This window comes from Salvelinus fontinalis, chromosome 14, assembly GCF_029448725.1.
Source record: "Salvelinus fontinalis isolate EN_2023a chromosome 14, ASM2944872v1, whole genome shotgun sequence".
NCBI lineage: Eukaryota > Metazoa > Chordata > Actinopteri > Salmoniformes > Salmonidae > Salvelinus > Salvelinus fontinalis.
In genome coordinates this window covers 48,583,673-48,599,343 of record NC_074678.1, presented here as the reverse complement: position 1 = coordinate 48,599,343, position 15,671 = coordinate 48,583,673, and the positions used below count along the sequence as shown (strand labels likewise).

Below are 15,671 nucleotides of genomic sequence, written 5' to 3'. Positions count from 1 at the left end.
GAGACAATTTTGATGTCAGCACTTTTATTTCCATAACAAATCAAAACGAGTTCTCTCATGGCTCTCTCTTGTCCCTCTGTAGCAGACATATGGTGAGCAATATGTTTGAAACATCGAATCGCAGTAAAATTACAGTATCAATTCACAATGCACATAGTATCGCAATAATATCGTATAGTGAAGTCCCTGGCAATTCCCAGCCCTATTTTCTCGCTCGCTCTCTTTACCCCATGCCTCGCTTAGCTCCTTTAGCCACACGGCTAGCTGTGGGTGTGTGAGGGGATGGCCTCTCAACGTCACTGCTGGCTTCGAGAGGGTGATCTGGGGAGAGCACGCCACAGGTGCTGGTAATACAATTTTTTGGGCCCGCAGCCTGGCTGCCACCGTGGCAGTGTAATTCATAGCATCTAGTTCCAATATGTGCATTTCAAGCAGGGTACCTGAAATTCAAATGGGAGGCGTTTTCTGAAATTAAAATGGAAGTCTATTAATTTTGGTAATGCACGCATACTGTTATTGGCAATCTCCACTGTTTTCAAAGGGAGCAGGCATTATAAAACAGAAAAGAAAATAGCCTACATATTTGCATACTGGCATATTCTCCCTAATAATCACAGTCAGCTCGGGTATGATCAGCCTGAGTCTCACAGATGCTGTGCTTCTGAATCGGTCAGTTGACGACATACACGAAGGTCAATGGAGTGGAGGCTACATGCGTGACAGATCGGTGGCGAGACGTCCCATCTGCCTAATCTCTGACCCGTTGTAGTCTGCCCCGGCACCCTGAGCCAACACGGCTACAGTTCAGTGCATCGACTATCACAGCCCGACTGTATTAGCCTAGCTATCGCCGCTACAGTGTGATAGGACGTCTCATCACAACTTTATTACACGGGATAAAATCGGTCTTTCATTAATCCTGAACAGACCGAAAGGAGGAAGACTGAAACGGAGAGACGCTATCGAGTACACGCTCAATTACTCAATCAAGTTCTATAAAGCCCGTTTTTCTTTTTTCAAAGTGCCTATACAGGAACACAGCCGGAAAAAGCCCAGACAGCAAGCAATGCAGATATAGAAGCACTAGCGTCCTTGTGTTCTGTTAAAGCCCTTGTTATTGCCACTAGTGTAATGGAGTGGGGTAGTGTGGATAATATACAAATAGGCCTACTATCCATACAAGAACTTTGGGCAGGGTACAGGTTTTGGGGTAGTTGACTGTTCTGTATTTGCGTCTAATGTTTTGTCTCCTTCACTCCCGACACACACACCTAGTGAGCGCAGCGACAATGAGATTGCCCAGGAGATACAGGAGGAATTGGTCCGACAGGCGGAGCAGCAGCGCAAGCAGGAGGAGAAGGATGCGGTAAGTGACAACACACCCAATCGACAGCTCTGAGGTGAAGTGTCCCTAGGTACAGATCTAGGATCAGCTTCCCCCAATCCTAACCATTTAACTGTTAGTGGGGGAATTGCTAAGCTGACCCAAGATCAGGGTCTAGGGGAAACGTCAACCTGCACCCAATCAACATGGGTGTACCTCCTCCACCCTACCACTACTGTAGTATCGACAGGTCACCACAGGCGGGTCACCGGATTGGCCTATTCAAATCCACTACTGGTGTTGCACCTTGTACTTGTTTAGTCCACTTGACTGTTAGCAAAGCATGTCTAACCTAATGGCGACCTCATTATTGCCCTGTTGGCATCCGACCTGGGTTCAAATACTACTTTGAGTCATTTGAAATACTTCATATGTGCTTGATGTAGCTTACCTGGTTCAATGGAACCAATAGAATAGTCCCAAAACGTCACCCTGCCCATCTGGCGCTAGCCCCGGCAGGCTAAAGCTAACAGACCTGTATTTGAATCCAGGTCTGACTGGCACTGTGCATGTACAGGGCCATACCTCTGATTTCTCATAGGCTACTTCTTAAAACCCCTCTCCGTTCAATTGTAATCCTCAGTAAAAAGCAGCTCATCTGTGTGAGAAATCCAGGATAAAAATAACAAGCGAGGTGTCAGCAGTTTTGAAGGTGTTTGTTTTGATTTGTGTGTGTGTGTGCGCGTTTCCAGGCCATCGCTCGTAAGCTGCAGGAGAAGGAGATGAAGGAGGAGAGGAAGCGACAGAAGCAGCTGGAGGCCAACTTTGAGGAGGAGTACTATGAGGATAAAGGAGGTGGGTAGAGCGCCCCCTGTCTGTCTCAGGGATCCAGGGTTCTATTCCTCTGTTGTTGGAGGGACGGATATGGCTGGGGTACGTGCACACGTGCAGTCATTCACATGAGCATGTGTGTCAGGGTGGGTCATTATGGCGAGGGGTGGATTGGAAAGGTCATACAGTGTGTGTGTGTGTGTTCTTGGTCAGGGATGGAGATGCACGAGGTGTGTTTGGAGAGGTGTGTGAGTTACTGTAGGGTTGATTTTTAGGACGAGGATTTAGGAGGGCTGTTTCATAGTTGACCTTGAGGGTGCGTACTGCGTAGGTACTAAGGTAAAAAGGAGTCGTTTGTCATCGCTCGCTTTCTCTCTCTTGTTCACACACACACACACACACACTGTGGTTTTGCTCCTTAGTGAGCTGAGACGGTGCTTTGCAGGGCTGCGAGAGCAGCTTTGACTTGACTGCAAGGCTCCATTTTAAACAGTTCGAAGCTTGCCTACTGTCAGAATAATCAAGAGACTTGAAGGGTCTTTTTGGCAGTTAATGTTTCTTTCATAGTGGGTTTCAGGCTCCTCATCCCCCTGCCTTAAAACAGTAAGACATTTGTCGTTAATCATTTTAATATGTCTCATTGGGAAGTGTTGGTGGGATTTGGGCATTTTACCTTATTCACGGAGGCTTTAGTGGTGGAAGCTCTTTCAGGCCTCACAGCTAGATGCACAGGTGTGTGTGTGTGTGTGTGTGGATGAGCAGGCGGTGTGTGTGTGTGTGCAGGGGGTATTTTTAATTGGTTTCTTTTAATGTTCTTCAACACTCCGTAAAACCCAGCTCACAGTGGGGCCCGGTAGGCTGAGGTTTTCTGCAGGCCCAGCCCTACCTAGCGCCGTTTATTTAGACAGAAGACAAGGAGGAATATTTGCCCAGGACCGCTCTCTATGTCACCTAACGATTGGATTAAATCTTCTCTCCAAAGCGATTTTTTTCGTCTTCTTAAAGAAACAGAATAGTCAGGGATTTCGTACTAATCTACACAAAGCTAAGGCTGTGGTTACAGTATGTTGGTTAGGTGTGGACGACACACACACAGGTTTTCCCTCCGTCTCTGTGTTGACATGAACAGGGTTGAAGGGACGGTCACTGCCGTCTCGTCTTCTTCCCACACAGATCTCTACTTTCCTAGTGCGAGGCATTTTTCTGTATCCATAAACCGTCTGAGTTGCCGTGCTGATCTTTTCTCCCGATTTTAGATTACAATGAATAAGATTACATGGACAGGAGGGAGACCTGATCCTAGATCAGCACTCCTGCTCTCTGAGATGCTTTGTGAGTATGGGCCAAGAACTAAAGCCACGTATACACTACTACATTGTGTGTGTACATGCTGTCTGGCTGAGCATTTTAAAATCTCAAATATCCATACATACACACACACACACACTCTGCCATTGTCTTATCTCTGGCGGGTCGTGTGATTGGCTTGCCCCTCTCAGGAAGTGAGGGAAGGAGGGGGCGCTGCTGTGTTTGTCTTAATCCTCCAAAATCGGGGGAGAGAAACGGTTGGTTTAATGTTCAGCCTCTTCTACGCAGATAAGCCATTGGAAAGAGAGGAGGGGAGAGATGTGGGAAGAGAGGGAGAGGAGACGAAGGAAGGAAGACGAGATATCCAGGCTTTGCCGCTGTTTTTTTTTTATTAAGCCACAGAAATAGGCTAGGGAGAATAATTTCCAAAATGTTGCGTTTTCGAGCATGACAACTGTTCACCTTTTTCAGGATACTCAGTACCGACTTAGTTGGCTAATACACCTTCGGCAGATGACTGTGACAGAAAAGTAGGCTAGGTCCTCAAGATACCTTTGGAGAGCAGCCCGGGTTGAGGGTGGAACTTTTTTCAACGATGACTTCACTTCAGGGTCATTTTAAGGAAACATTAGGACTTTAAAATGGGTTGACGTAGGTTTCTATATTCCCTCGCCTCGCTCTCATTTCAAAAGTTAAACATAAACAGTTGTTTCAGTTGACGAGATTAGCTTCACCAACAGCTGCAGGATGACCGACATTCCATTCAGCTGACAGGCTTTTCTTGGGCCAGCGACCCCCACAGTATAAAAAAGTGATGTAATCAAAGGCCATTGTTTACATTTTTAATTTGGGGGGGGGCTATGACTGTCGATTACAAATCGGTCTGACAGTATTTCAATCTGAAGGAAGTATGGTTTGAAGTGACTGAATTGCATCAGAAAGGAAAGTGTCTGGTGATATTCCGTGTAGATAAGAACAGCATGGTTGATGTTCTTCCCCCTCGTCTGATTTCCGTGCCTGGTCTTGTCCGTGCTGTCCTGCGCGGCTTGAGGGGAAACGGTCTTTTCTTTCAGTGATGGGGTTATACTATTTTGTAGCTTAAATGTTCGAAAGATAGCCACGTGTAGGAAGAAAACAGAAACGGATCTGTTACAACCTCATCTAGCGGCTACTGGTTCTATGAACCAAGCATGAATTTGATTTATATATTTTTTTCAAATCAGATAACCCCACCCCCCCAATAAAATCGGCAGTTTTTTTTTTTTTTTATAGCTTTAAGATATTTTTGACTGTTCAATTTCAAGTGCCTCTGACCACAGTTCAATGCGAAGCTATTGATTTGCATCTCTTCGGTACGACGCACTCCAATCATAACATCCCACTCTGCATTCTAACTCGGATCCGATTGTCTGGGAATATTTGGAGCCAAAATGGCACCCATTTAATTATCAAACTTAAGGTTTGCCGAAACTGTACGAAATATCCATGGCTCAACATTTAAACATTGTCCATGTTGAACCCTCACTGTCCTTACATGCAGGTGCTGTGACTTAACTAACCCTGTGTGTTCACTAACCAACCCAGTTTTGCTCACATCTGCCATTGTCTTGTTCCACCCATCCATGTCTTCCTTCCACATCGACCCCCTCATCCCCTCCCTCAACCCAGACATCCGAGTCCCTCTGGACCTGGATGACAAACCCAGGCGACCTGGTTCAAACTCCCACTCCCCTGAGTCACATCCCCTTACCCCGGGCTCACGACGCGACCTCTCCCCCAAGTACGTTTCTTTTGAGCCTAGCAGGACCAGATACCCCCTATACGACTCTGTGGAGCCTAGCACCAGCGGACGTTCACGATCCCCCGAGCACCATTTAGACAGTAGGGGAGGGGGTAGTAGGGGCAAGCATGGAGACCCATACCCCGAGGACCACCTCTCCAATAGCAGGGGGAAACATGGGGGCAGTTACCCAGACTACCACCACCCCACCGAGGGTAGAAGTAGAGGGAAGGGGGGCCAGAGGGGCCGAGACCCCCAGGGGTCCCAGTCCACCTACCCAGACAGCCGTGAGCCCAGGAGACACAGGGAGGAGAGAGGGGATGAGGGAGAGCAGGTGGTGGTGAGGAGGAAGGAGAGGCCCGCCCGGCCGCCCCCGCCGTCCCACAACCCTGTGGAGGGAGACGAGGCCTGGGAGAGAGAAAGAGAGCGGGAGTGGGAGAAAGACCGGCAAAGAGAACCCAGGAGAGACGAGGAGAGGGAGAGGGACGCCCCGAGACACGAGGAGAGATCGCGAGACGGACAGAGACATGGGCAGCGATCGCAAGACCAAGAGCATAGCCGAGACAAACACAGAGAAAAAGACAGACGCCGAGAGAGAACCAAGAGCAGGGAGCGAGGTCTGGATGAAGACTATTACGAGCCCATACCCAGCAGCCACAGCCGGGCCTGGACTGTTGGTGGGGAGGAGGGCCCTGGGGAGTGGGGGCCCATGGCCAGGCTCCACTCTGGCCCCAGTGAGCTGTGTGAGGAGGCGGCCAGGAGCCCCCGCCCCGGCGTGATGAGGGGGGAGAGGAGAGGTCACAGGGACCCTGGGGAGGGGCCCAGCATGGGCACGGAGCGCTCCTACACGCACCCCGCTCCCAGGGAGCCAGGTACGGCGCAGCGCCGGGCCCATGGTCAACCGTGTGTGGTGTGTGCATGTGCAGCCTTGGCCCATTGCTTAGAGCTGCTGGTGGTGGTTTTGGCTCCCGAACACAATACTTACTAATCATACACTTATCTTCCTCTTCATCATCTTCTTCCTCTCCTTGGTGTGGCGGGTTTCACTCCTTCCCGTATCTGATTATCATTATGGTGACGATTCCACTGTAGTTCACAATAAAAGTCTCTGATTCACAATAAAATTCCATGGTGGGAAACTGATGTGAATCAGCTGCTGGTGTTGATGGCTGAATCTAGGGGGGGGGGTCGTGATTTGAGCTCAATGGATCCAGTTACAAATCGGGAAACGCAACATGACAGATAGAAATGTACTGTCAGCTTGTATACATTACATTTCTGTCTTGAACCTTCTAATTCTAGTCCAAGGGCTTCCGTCGGTGTGCAGTGTTTATAGCCCTACTCTCCACAACTGATCCAAGTACTGGCATCGATTTGTCCAAACGCAAATCTACTGTCTCGGACCATAAATTAAAACATGCCAGTGACTTAATCTAGTAGACACTGCACTACAGCCCTCGAGGAATCAGTCGGGGATACTGTGGTTACGTCGACTCGACATACATCTGTATTAACTTGTATGTGGCGCCCCCTGCAGGTCGTATCGTGCAAGGAGGACCAGGGGGTCGCGGCGCAGTGGTGGTCGGAGGGGAGTACGGGATGGGTGAGGCCACCCAGGGCATCGCCAAGCTGGATCTGAGGGAGCAGGAGATCCTGGACATGGAGGTGGCCCGGAAACTACAGGAGGAGGAGGTCAAGGTGAGAGGACTGGTCAGCGAGTGAATGACGACAACCCCCCCCCCCCCCCCACATAAAAAAAAAAAACCACCCTTTTATTAAGAGATCATCCATGTCACAGCCGTGTACTGTAATACTCCCTCTCGCCATTGTTAGCCTCTGTCTTCGCCCCCTATTTTAGATGCATTTAGATACAGCAGCATCATCATAGATACATGTATAGTTGTCATTGTGCTGTGTTTTTGGGGGTTCATTGTCAATTTAACAACAATTTATGTATTGGCGATATCCTGACCAGTCTACATTCAGTAGACCTCAGCTTTGTATTGTGCTGTGTAGCTTCATGTCTCAGAAGTCTTTGAGGAAGGTCTTCGTCTCGACATGGTCACCTCCTATGTTGTCATGATAATGCCTAGGGATAATAATGTTCAGTACCGACGGGAGGGAGGAATGTGACTCAAACTTGGCTTCTAATAGTTTTTTTCCGGGTTCCAGGCGAGCAAGATGGACAAGCGCGCAGCCCAAGTGGCTCAGGATGAGGTAAGGATGTGGCCGCTTCTCTCGGTCTGGAAACTTCCGTCTTTACAGACTGACTTCACTCCAAAATCTCTCTCTCTCGCTCACTTTATCGCGCTCTCTTGTCTCTCTCTCTCATTTTCTCTCACTGTCTTGCCCTGTCTCTCACGGTCACTGAAGTCTCGACTTTCACCTCATCAATAAAGCCTGCTATTGAGTGTGACAGTGGTTTGCCTTTGTTAAATAAATGATGTCCCCGTGGTCCATTTATTCTCTTTGGTCAGTTTTAATCTGGGGTTATCACATTTCACCACATCATGGGTTATAGCACCTATCGGTGTATACATAGCTCCTATCAGTGTATACTGCCAGATAACATATGAAGCAGCACTACTGTATGTGCCTGAAAAGTTCAAATCTTGACCACGCCACTTGTTTAGGTAAACCGCTGAGGGATGGGGCTGGAAAAAATGTTACCGCTCAAATTCATTGGGACAAGGAGTGCGTCTGTTTTGTACTAGAGCTGTTTAGTAAACCAGGTTGTGTTGGCGCTGTCAGGAGATAGCCCGCCTGCTGATGGAGCAGGAAAAGAAGGAGTACAAGAAGTCCAGGGAGAAGGAGAAGCAGGGGATGAGGCCAGAAGAGAGGGGGATGAGGCCGGAAGAGAGGAGACGGCCAGAGGGAGGAGAATTCAAGGTGACTGGACTTCTTCGCATCGTTTTTGTGGACGAGATGATTTTATGATTAGTAACACTTTGACTTTAGCACTACATGTATAGTATTTTGATAGTTGTCAAGATGGTTTGTGTTCAATACTGTAATGTTTGTCCCTCGTATAGATGCATGTATTTTAACTGTTGTGCTGATTGTGATCTGGTTTTGACATAAGAGTGCTGTAGTAAGAGAACCACGGTGTATTGGCACAGTTTAGGGTGCCTGTTTTTTTGTCAACTTGTTGATAATGGATTCCTGTGTGTGTTCCAGTCAAACTCGGAGGAGGTAGTGCGTCCCAGGTCCCGAGAGGAGGAGTACCAGAGGCACAGGAACCACCAAAAGCCTGCCAGGTATTTGTCTCACTCTATTAGCTACAATAACTTATTACAACGTTGTAGCACCGATTGTGTGTGTGCGTGCATGTAAACTCAGCAAAAGAAGAAACGTCCTCTCACTGTCAACTGCGTTTATTTTCAGCAAACTTAACATGTGTAAATATTTTTCTGAACATAAGATTCAACAACTGAGACATGAACTGAACAAGTGACTCACAGAAATTGAATAATGTGTCCCTGAATAAAGGGGGGTTCAAAATCAAAAGTAAGTCAGTATCTGGTGTGGCCACCAGCTGCATTAAGTACTGCAGTGCATCTCCTCCTCATGGACTGCACCAGATTTGCCAGTTCTTGCTGTGAGATGTTACCCCACTCTTCCACCAAGGCACCTGCAAGTTCCCAGACATTTCTGGGGGGAATGTCCCTAGCCCTCACACTCCGATCCAACAGGTCCCAGACGTGTTCAATGGGATTGAGATCTGGGCTCTTCGCTGGCCATGGCAGAATTGACATTCCTGTCTTGCGGGAAATCACGCACAGAACGAGCAGTATGGCTGGTGGCATTGTCATGCTGGAGGGTCATGTCAGGATGAGCCTGCAGGGAGGGTACCACATGAGGGAGGAGGATGTCTGCAATGACAACAAGCTCCGTCCGATGATGCAGTGACACACCGCTCCAGACCATGACGGACCCTCCACCTCCAAATCAATCCCGCTCCAGAGTACAGGCCTCGGTGTAACGCTCAAACGCGAATCCGACCATCACCCCTGGTGAGACAAAACCGCGACTCGTCAGTGAAGAGCACTTTTTGCCAGTCCTGTCTGGTCCAGTGGGTTTGTGCCCATAGGCGACGTTGTTGCCAGTGATGTCTGGTGAGGACCTGCCTTACAACAGGCCTACAAGCCCTCTGTCCGCAATAGGCTGAGAGAGGCTGGACGATCTGAGCACTGATGGATTGTGTGTTCCTGGTGTAACTCGGGCAGTTGTTGTTGACATCCTGTACCTGTGCCTCAGGTGTGATGTTCGGATGTACCGATCCTGTGCAGGTGTTGCTACACATGGTCTGCCACTGCGAGGACGATCAGCTGTCCGTCCCGTCTCCCTGTAGTGCTGTCTTAGGCGTCTCACAGTACGGACATTGTAATGTATTGCCCTGGCCACATCTGCAGTCTTCATGCCTCCTTGCAGCATGCCTAAGGCACGTTCACGTAGATGAGCAGGGACCCTGGGCATCTTTGGTGTTTTTAGAGTCAGTAGAAATGCCTCTAGTGTCCTAAGTTTCATAACTGTGACTTTAATTGCCTACCGTCTGTAAGCTGTTAGTGTCTTAACGACCGTTCCACAGGTGCATGTTCATTAATTGTTTATGGTTCTTTGAACAAGCATGGGAAACAGTGTTTAAACCCTTTACAATGAAGATCTGTGAAGTTGTGATTTTTACAAATGATCTTTAAAAAAGACAGAGTTTATATGTTTACAAAAAATATTATATACATCCATAGATATATACCTAGATAGAGTGCAAGTCAAAAGTTTGGACACCTACACATTCAAGGGTTTTTATTTTTACAATTTTCTACATTGTAGAATTGTGAAGATGTCAACTATGGAATAATGTAGATTTTCGATTCTTTAAATTAGCCACCCTTTACTTTGACAGCTTTGCACACTTTCAACCAGCTAATGAGGAATACTTTTCCAACAGTCTTGAAGGAGTTCCCACATATGCTGAGCACTTGTTGGCTGCTTTTCCTAAACTCTGCGGTCCTACTCATCCCAAACCATCTCAATTGGGTTGAGGACGGGCGATTGTGGAGGCCAGGTCATCTGATTCAGCACTCCATCACTCTCCTTGGGCAAATAGCCCTTACACAGCCTGGAGGTTTGTTTGGGGTCTTTGTCCTGTTGAAAAACAAATGATAGTCCCACTAAGCGCAAACTCATCAGACCAAAGGACAGATTTCCAATCGGTCTAATGTCCATTGCTCGTGTTTCTTGGCCTGAGCAAGTTTCTTCTTATTATTGGTTTCCTTTTAGTAGTGGTTTCTTTGCCGCAATTCGACCATGAAGGCCTGTTTCACGCAGTCTCCTCTGAACAATTGATGTTGAGATGTGTCTGTTACTTGAACTCTGAAGCATTTATTTGGGCTGCAATTTCTGAGGCTGGTTACTCTGAACTTATCCTTTTCCTCTGGGTCTTCCTTTCCTGTGGTGGTCCTCATGAGAGCCAGTTTCATCATAGAGCTTGATAGTTTTTGCGACTGCACTTGATGAAAATTTAAAAGTTTGGGGAATTTTACATTGACTGACCTTCATGTCTTAAAGTAATGATGGACTGTCATTTCTCTTTGCTTATTTTAGCTCTTCTTGCCATAATATGGACTTGGTCTTTTATCAAATAGGGCTATCTTCTGTATACTACACCTACCTTGTCACAACACAACTGATTGGCTCAAACGCATTAATTCCACAAATAAATTTTTTAACAAGGCACATCTGTTAATTGAAATGCATTCCAGGTGAACGCCTCATGAAGCTGGTTGAGAGAATGCCAAGAGTGTGCAAAGCTGTCAAGACAAAGGGTGGCTACTTTGAAGAATCCCACATAAAATATATTTGGATTTGTTTAACTTTTTTTCCTGCTTACTACATGATTCCATGTGTTATTTCATAGTTTTGAGGTCTTCACTATTATTCCACAATGTAGAAAATAGTACAAATAAAGAAACTCTTGAATGAGTAGGTGTGTCCAAATTGACTGGTACTGTGTGTGATATATAGATGTGTGTGTGTGTGTGTGTGTGTGTGGTACTGTGTGTGATATATATATATATATCACACACTGTGTGTGATATAACACCTATTATTAATGCACCCATTGTTACATAAGAAACACTTATTACACTAATATAATGCCCTTACATGATTTGTTCTTTCTCTCTCGTCTCTCAGACCTCCTCAACCTCTTCCACATGACTACGAGAATGTGGAGACCAGCTACAGCTACTCAGAGAGCCACTACTCTTCCCGCACTCCAGCCAGACCGGAGGCTGCTTACAAAGGTCAGTCCAGCTACTGGAGGCCCCTGGCTGTGTTTGGGCCTTAACTTACATTACCTGACTAGATCAGCGTGTACATTGAGTGCAACGTTAGACTGGTTCAATAGGACTCCTATTGTCACGTGATCGTTTTAGTGCAGATTTAACCCTCTTTCCAATGGAGCTAACTATCCAGCATATACCACATTGTTGACATGCGCTAAATGGATTAGTTAATTTCCTAAAAGAGATATTCCACTGTTTTGGATTCTCTACCGTACACACACACACACACACACAGTTGTGGTTGCAATGAAAAGTTGAAGCTTATGTCTGCTGTCTCTTTATGTCCGTCTCTTCCAGGTACCTATTACAGGCAGTGACCCAGGCTCCCTAAGTTATCCATCCGTGACTTTGTTGTTCCTTTTTTAAATATTTTTTTTTACTCGTCGTTGCTGTATTTGTAAAAACTCCCATCACTTTATGTTGACCAAGAGCCTTGGGACAATGTCACCTAGTCGTTGGCGGTGCGATTCTCCAGCGTGTGCAGTTGGCCGAGAGTTCGGGAAGCGTGCTGCTGAGAGCTGAAACATACACGCTTTTATCTTTTTCTTTTTTTTCCCGGTTTTCTTCTTTCAATTGGCGCAACAGCCAAGACGACTCAAAGGAGATGCCTTGTGACATTTATCCTCCTGCTGGCTTTTAACTGTTGAAAATGGGGGGGGGTATGAAAGCATTTCTGTTTTGCTGTAGTTGTCGTTTGCTGGTGTTTCCGTCCGTCTGTGGATCATGCTCATCATGGGGAATCAAGCCTTTGCTGGATATACTGTATAACTGTTCAATCTCCATCGCTGTCTATGGGATGTGCCTGTGTTGAGCCGAAATGGCCGCCATTGTACGTCTTTGAGCCAAGATGGCTGCTGAAGCTTGTTTTGAGGCAAAATGGCGGCGGCGCAGCTTTTTACACTCCCAGGCTCCAGTTCTCCCGTCCTCGTATTGTGCTGCGCGTCTAGGATGAACAACACGACAGGCCCAGTCATACGTGCTGCGCTGCATATAATACTCCTTTTGAAAGACACATTTTTAGCATTTTCTTCACTGGAAAAAAAGAAAACCTACTATATCAGGATGCTGGGTCTTTGGCTTTGTGTTTTAATGCTTTCCAGTCCAGAAGCGGATGGTGATCGTATGTGGACTTCTGACTTGTTGCTGGCTGTAAGCCATTTCCATATGCGTGTATTTTTCCTGTGTCTTTAAGGGGCTGGTGTATTTCCCTACTTGGATTAAAGACTTGGAGGTGGAAGTGGGGTTTTATGGGACATACTGCCATGGTTAAGTGTTTTATGTGCATGCTTACTGACTGTGCGCTCTCTTGTGGGCTGAATTTCTATCCTCTCTGCGAAACTCTTTGACACTCCTTTAGTCAACGAGAGCCCAAGCCACTGAACTCCATCCATTTTGTTTTGTGGATGAACAAAATGCTCTTTTAAATGTTAAATGTTGCCCTAATATATTTGGTTGTATGTTCCATCAGTATTTGATAGTCTCATCTGTTTACATGCTCTCAGCGCTAAGACAAGTGGACCAGTAAGAATTGAATGCATGTATATTGCACCTGTGTGCCAAACATAAAATTGTGGTGGTCTTGGCAGGGCTGTATTCACTTGGACCCAAACGGGACAAAACAAGGAGGGACCTAACTGAATTCGTAGAAATAGAAACTCTTGATTTTTGTTGCTAAACATTTTCCGTTGCAAAATCTTGTTTTCTGTACATTCCATAATAAAAATGCATTCTGTCTCTTTCTCTCACACACACACACACCACCCCTCTGACTGAGAGGGTTGTGTCACTTCCTGTGTGTGTCACATGAGTAAACATTCCCAGGGTAGACATGCATGAGTGTGGATGGAAGTTTCAGTCATCCACAGAATTAACAGGGAAAGTGAGAACATGATTTCATCCTACTCAAAGGAACCTATTGACTCAGACAGCTGTGTTGATAGGGTTTACTGCTCCGGGGCCAGTTGAGTCATTTTCTTTTCATATTGAATAAAGATCACAGAGGCCATGCTTATCAGACGTCGTACTGTAATATAGATGCATGTATCAAAGGGGTTACAGGAGACTAGGGACTTTTTGGATAAAGTGGGCCTCCCAAATTGCACCCTATTCCCTATGTAGTGCACTACTTTTGACCAGGACCCATATGGCTCTGGGGGGGAAATGTGTGCACTATGTAGGAAATAGGGTGCCATTGGGGACGTGGTGCCACCATGTTCTAATAGTTTATTGCACAGGCGGAAAGAGTAATCAGACACTGTTCTCAGTTTGATCGACATTAAATGTTTAATTATGATCCAATTATTATCCACGTCCAATGGTGTTGGTGGCATGCCCCGATACTCTTCTGGACACGTCAGATGTTCTGGATGAGATTTGTGCCATAAGAATGATTATTGTCAGGGACTTGTAGATAACGGGGAATCGCTGCTCTTTAAGTTAATGACAGTGGAGGAGGATCGGTGTAAACTCCCAGAACTAAGGGATGTGTATATATCCTTTCGTCTGAGAATAGGATCGCCTTGTGGACATATTGAATATCAAATCGGAACACGTGCATTATCTGCAGATAGTGAGTGCATATTGGTGATTTGCTCTATACTGATGTGCTATATGCTGTGAGTGCAAAAGGAACTGAAATCGAGTAACGGTTTCGCAATCCAGGGCCTGTATGCGGTCTACAAATCATAAAGACTACGACGTGTGTTGGCGCTTACTGTAACAGAGACTGTTTTGTATCATGAACTGAATAAAGGTTTTGCTTTTACCATCTCAAAACAATATTTTGCATGTGTCTTATTCACTAAACGCATGTCCAATTCTGTGGCGTCACTTGTATTCTAACTTCAGGCCCGGATTCTATATCACATTTCTATCCAGATTAAAACATGATGCAATGCACAAGTGAATGGTTTATGTATGGCCTCAACTAGCCTAAATATTTTGAGGTGCATGTGGGTGCTATTACTGTAGCTCCCCTCAAAGAATCAAATCGGGATTCAGACTCCGAGGAATTTGCTTACGGTATTTATTCAGTGAGTTCCAGATATTGTCCAACACGTGACCGGAAAATCGTATCGCAGAAGAGTTGACAATCAAAGCGCAAGTAATACATATGTCAGTGTAAAGTCAACCATACTCTCTTAACGCTACACTGAGAACGTGTCGTGCCACATTCCATCTTTTCAGTCTCTTGTCAGGGAAAAGGGTTGGTCTGGGTAGGATTCCCCACTTACCTTTAGAGAGAGAGGACATGTATACACTTATTGCAGCATTCTGTTGATGCCCTGGTTTTGCCTGCACCACAATGTGGAATAGAGGAAGGCCGTCTCCAACACACAGTACTATCCAAGGCCAATTCCATGTATTTAGCCTACAAGTTAAGACCTCGGTCATGTTCACTAGGCAAACGTTGAAGAAAAGATTCCGTTTGTTCTAAATAACATAATGCTATCTGAACATTCTGCAACGTTGTGCCCTGCTTAATGCGCCCCTCATTAATCCTGTAACACCGACCAGGTTAAAAGAAAGAGGCAAATGTTACAAAGCCACGTCTTATGTAGGCCTAGTCTAATTGTAATCTCTGTTCACACTTGTGTTTGTTCTAACTAAGCTGTTACGAGATATTCACCAGTAATGACTTGCTTGACTCCTGATCAATATTTGCATTACAAGGCAACTGTACCAAATGAGCATCACCAGTTCGTTACAAGTGTAACCTGTTTTCACTGTTAGGCCTGCAACTGTTTGCATATACGAAGTCTGGTTGGGCACGGAGGTAAAATGGTACTCAAATCATTATGGATTGAAATGACTAAAAACTAGCACATCATTTTTCCTTGTTTGAACAGTGACATTTGCTCACTTTTCCCCCCCGTCAATGTTCATGATAATGCAGAAGAAAATAGTGTACAAAAAAATGAAGGACACCTTCCTAATATTGAGTTTCACCCCCTCCTTTTTTCTTCTTCAGAGCATCCTACATTTTTACGGGGCATGAACTCGACTAGGTGTCAAGCGCTCCACAGGAATGCTGGCCCATGTTGACTGAAATGCTTCCCAGAGTTGTGTCAAGTTGGATGGA

At 46.1% G+C, this 15,671-nt stretch overlaps 1 protein-coding gene across 2 annotated transcripts in view; it reads left to right on the top strand.

The window, feature by feature from the left end:
- The window catches only part of ccdc50a (coiled-coil domain containing 50a), a 33,035-nt gene extending 18,667 nt beyond the window's left edge, over positions 1 to 14,368 (top strand). Inside the window, exons 4-12 of one of the 2 annotated variants that reach the window (XM_055862176.1) lie at positions 1,276 to 1,366; positions 2,077 to 2,179; positions 5,132 to 6,115; positions 6,781 to 6,941; positions 7,416 to 7,460; positions 7,995 to 8,132; positions 8,421 to 8,500; positions 11,439 to 11,548; positions 11,888 to 14,368. In XM_055862176.1, coding sequence (XP_055718151.1) covers positions 1,276 to 1,366; positions 2,077 to 2,179; positions 5,132 to 6,115; positions 6,781 to 6,941; positions 7,416 to 7,460; positions 7,995 to 8,132; positions 8,421 to 8,500; positions 11,439 to 11,548; positions 11,888 to 11,907 — 1,732 coding nt within the window. In that variant the 3' untranslated portion in view covers positions 11,908 to 14,368. The remainder of the gene's footprint in view (positions 1 to 1,275; positions 1,367 to 2,076; positions 2,180 to 5,131; positions 6,116 to 6,780; positions 6,942 to 7,415; positions 7,461 to 7,994; positions 8,133 to 8,420; positions 8,501 to 11,438; positions 11,549 to 11,887) is intronic. The other variant, XM_055862177.1, reaches the window with a different exon arrangement.
- Positions 14,369 to 15,671: the final 1,303 nt, after the last annotated feature.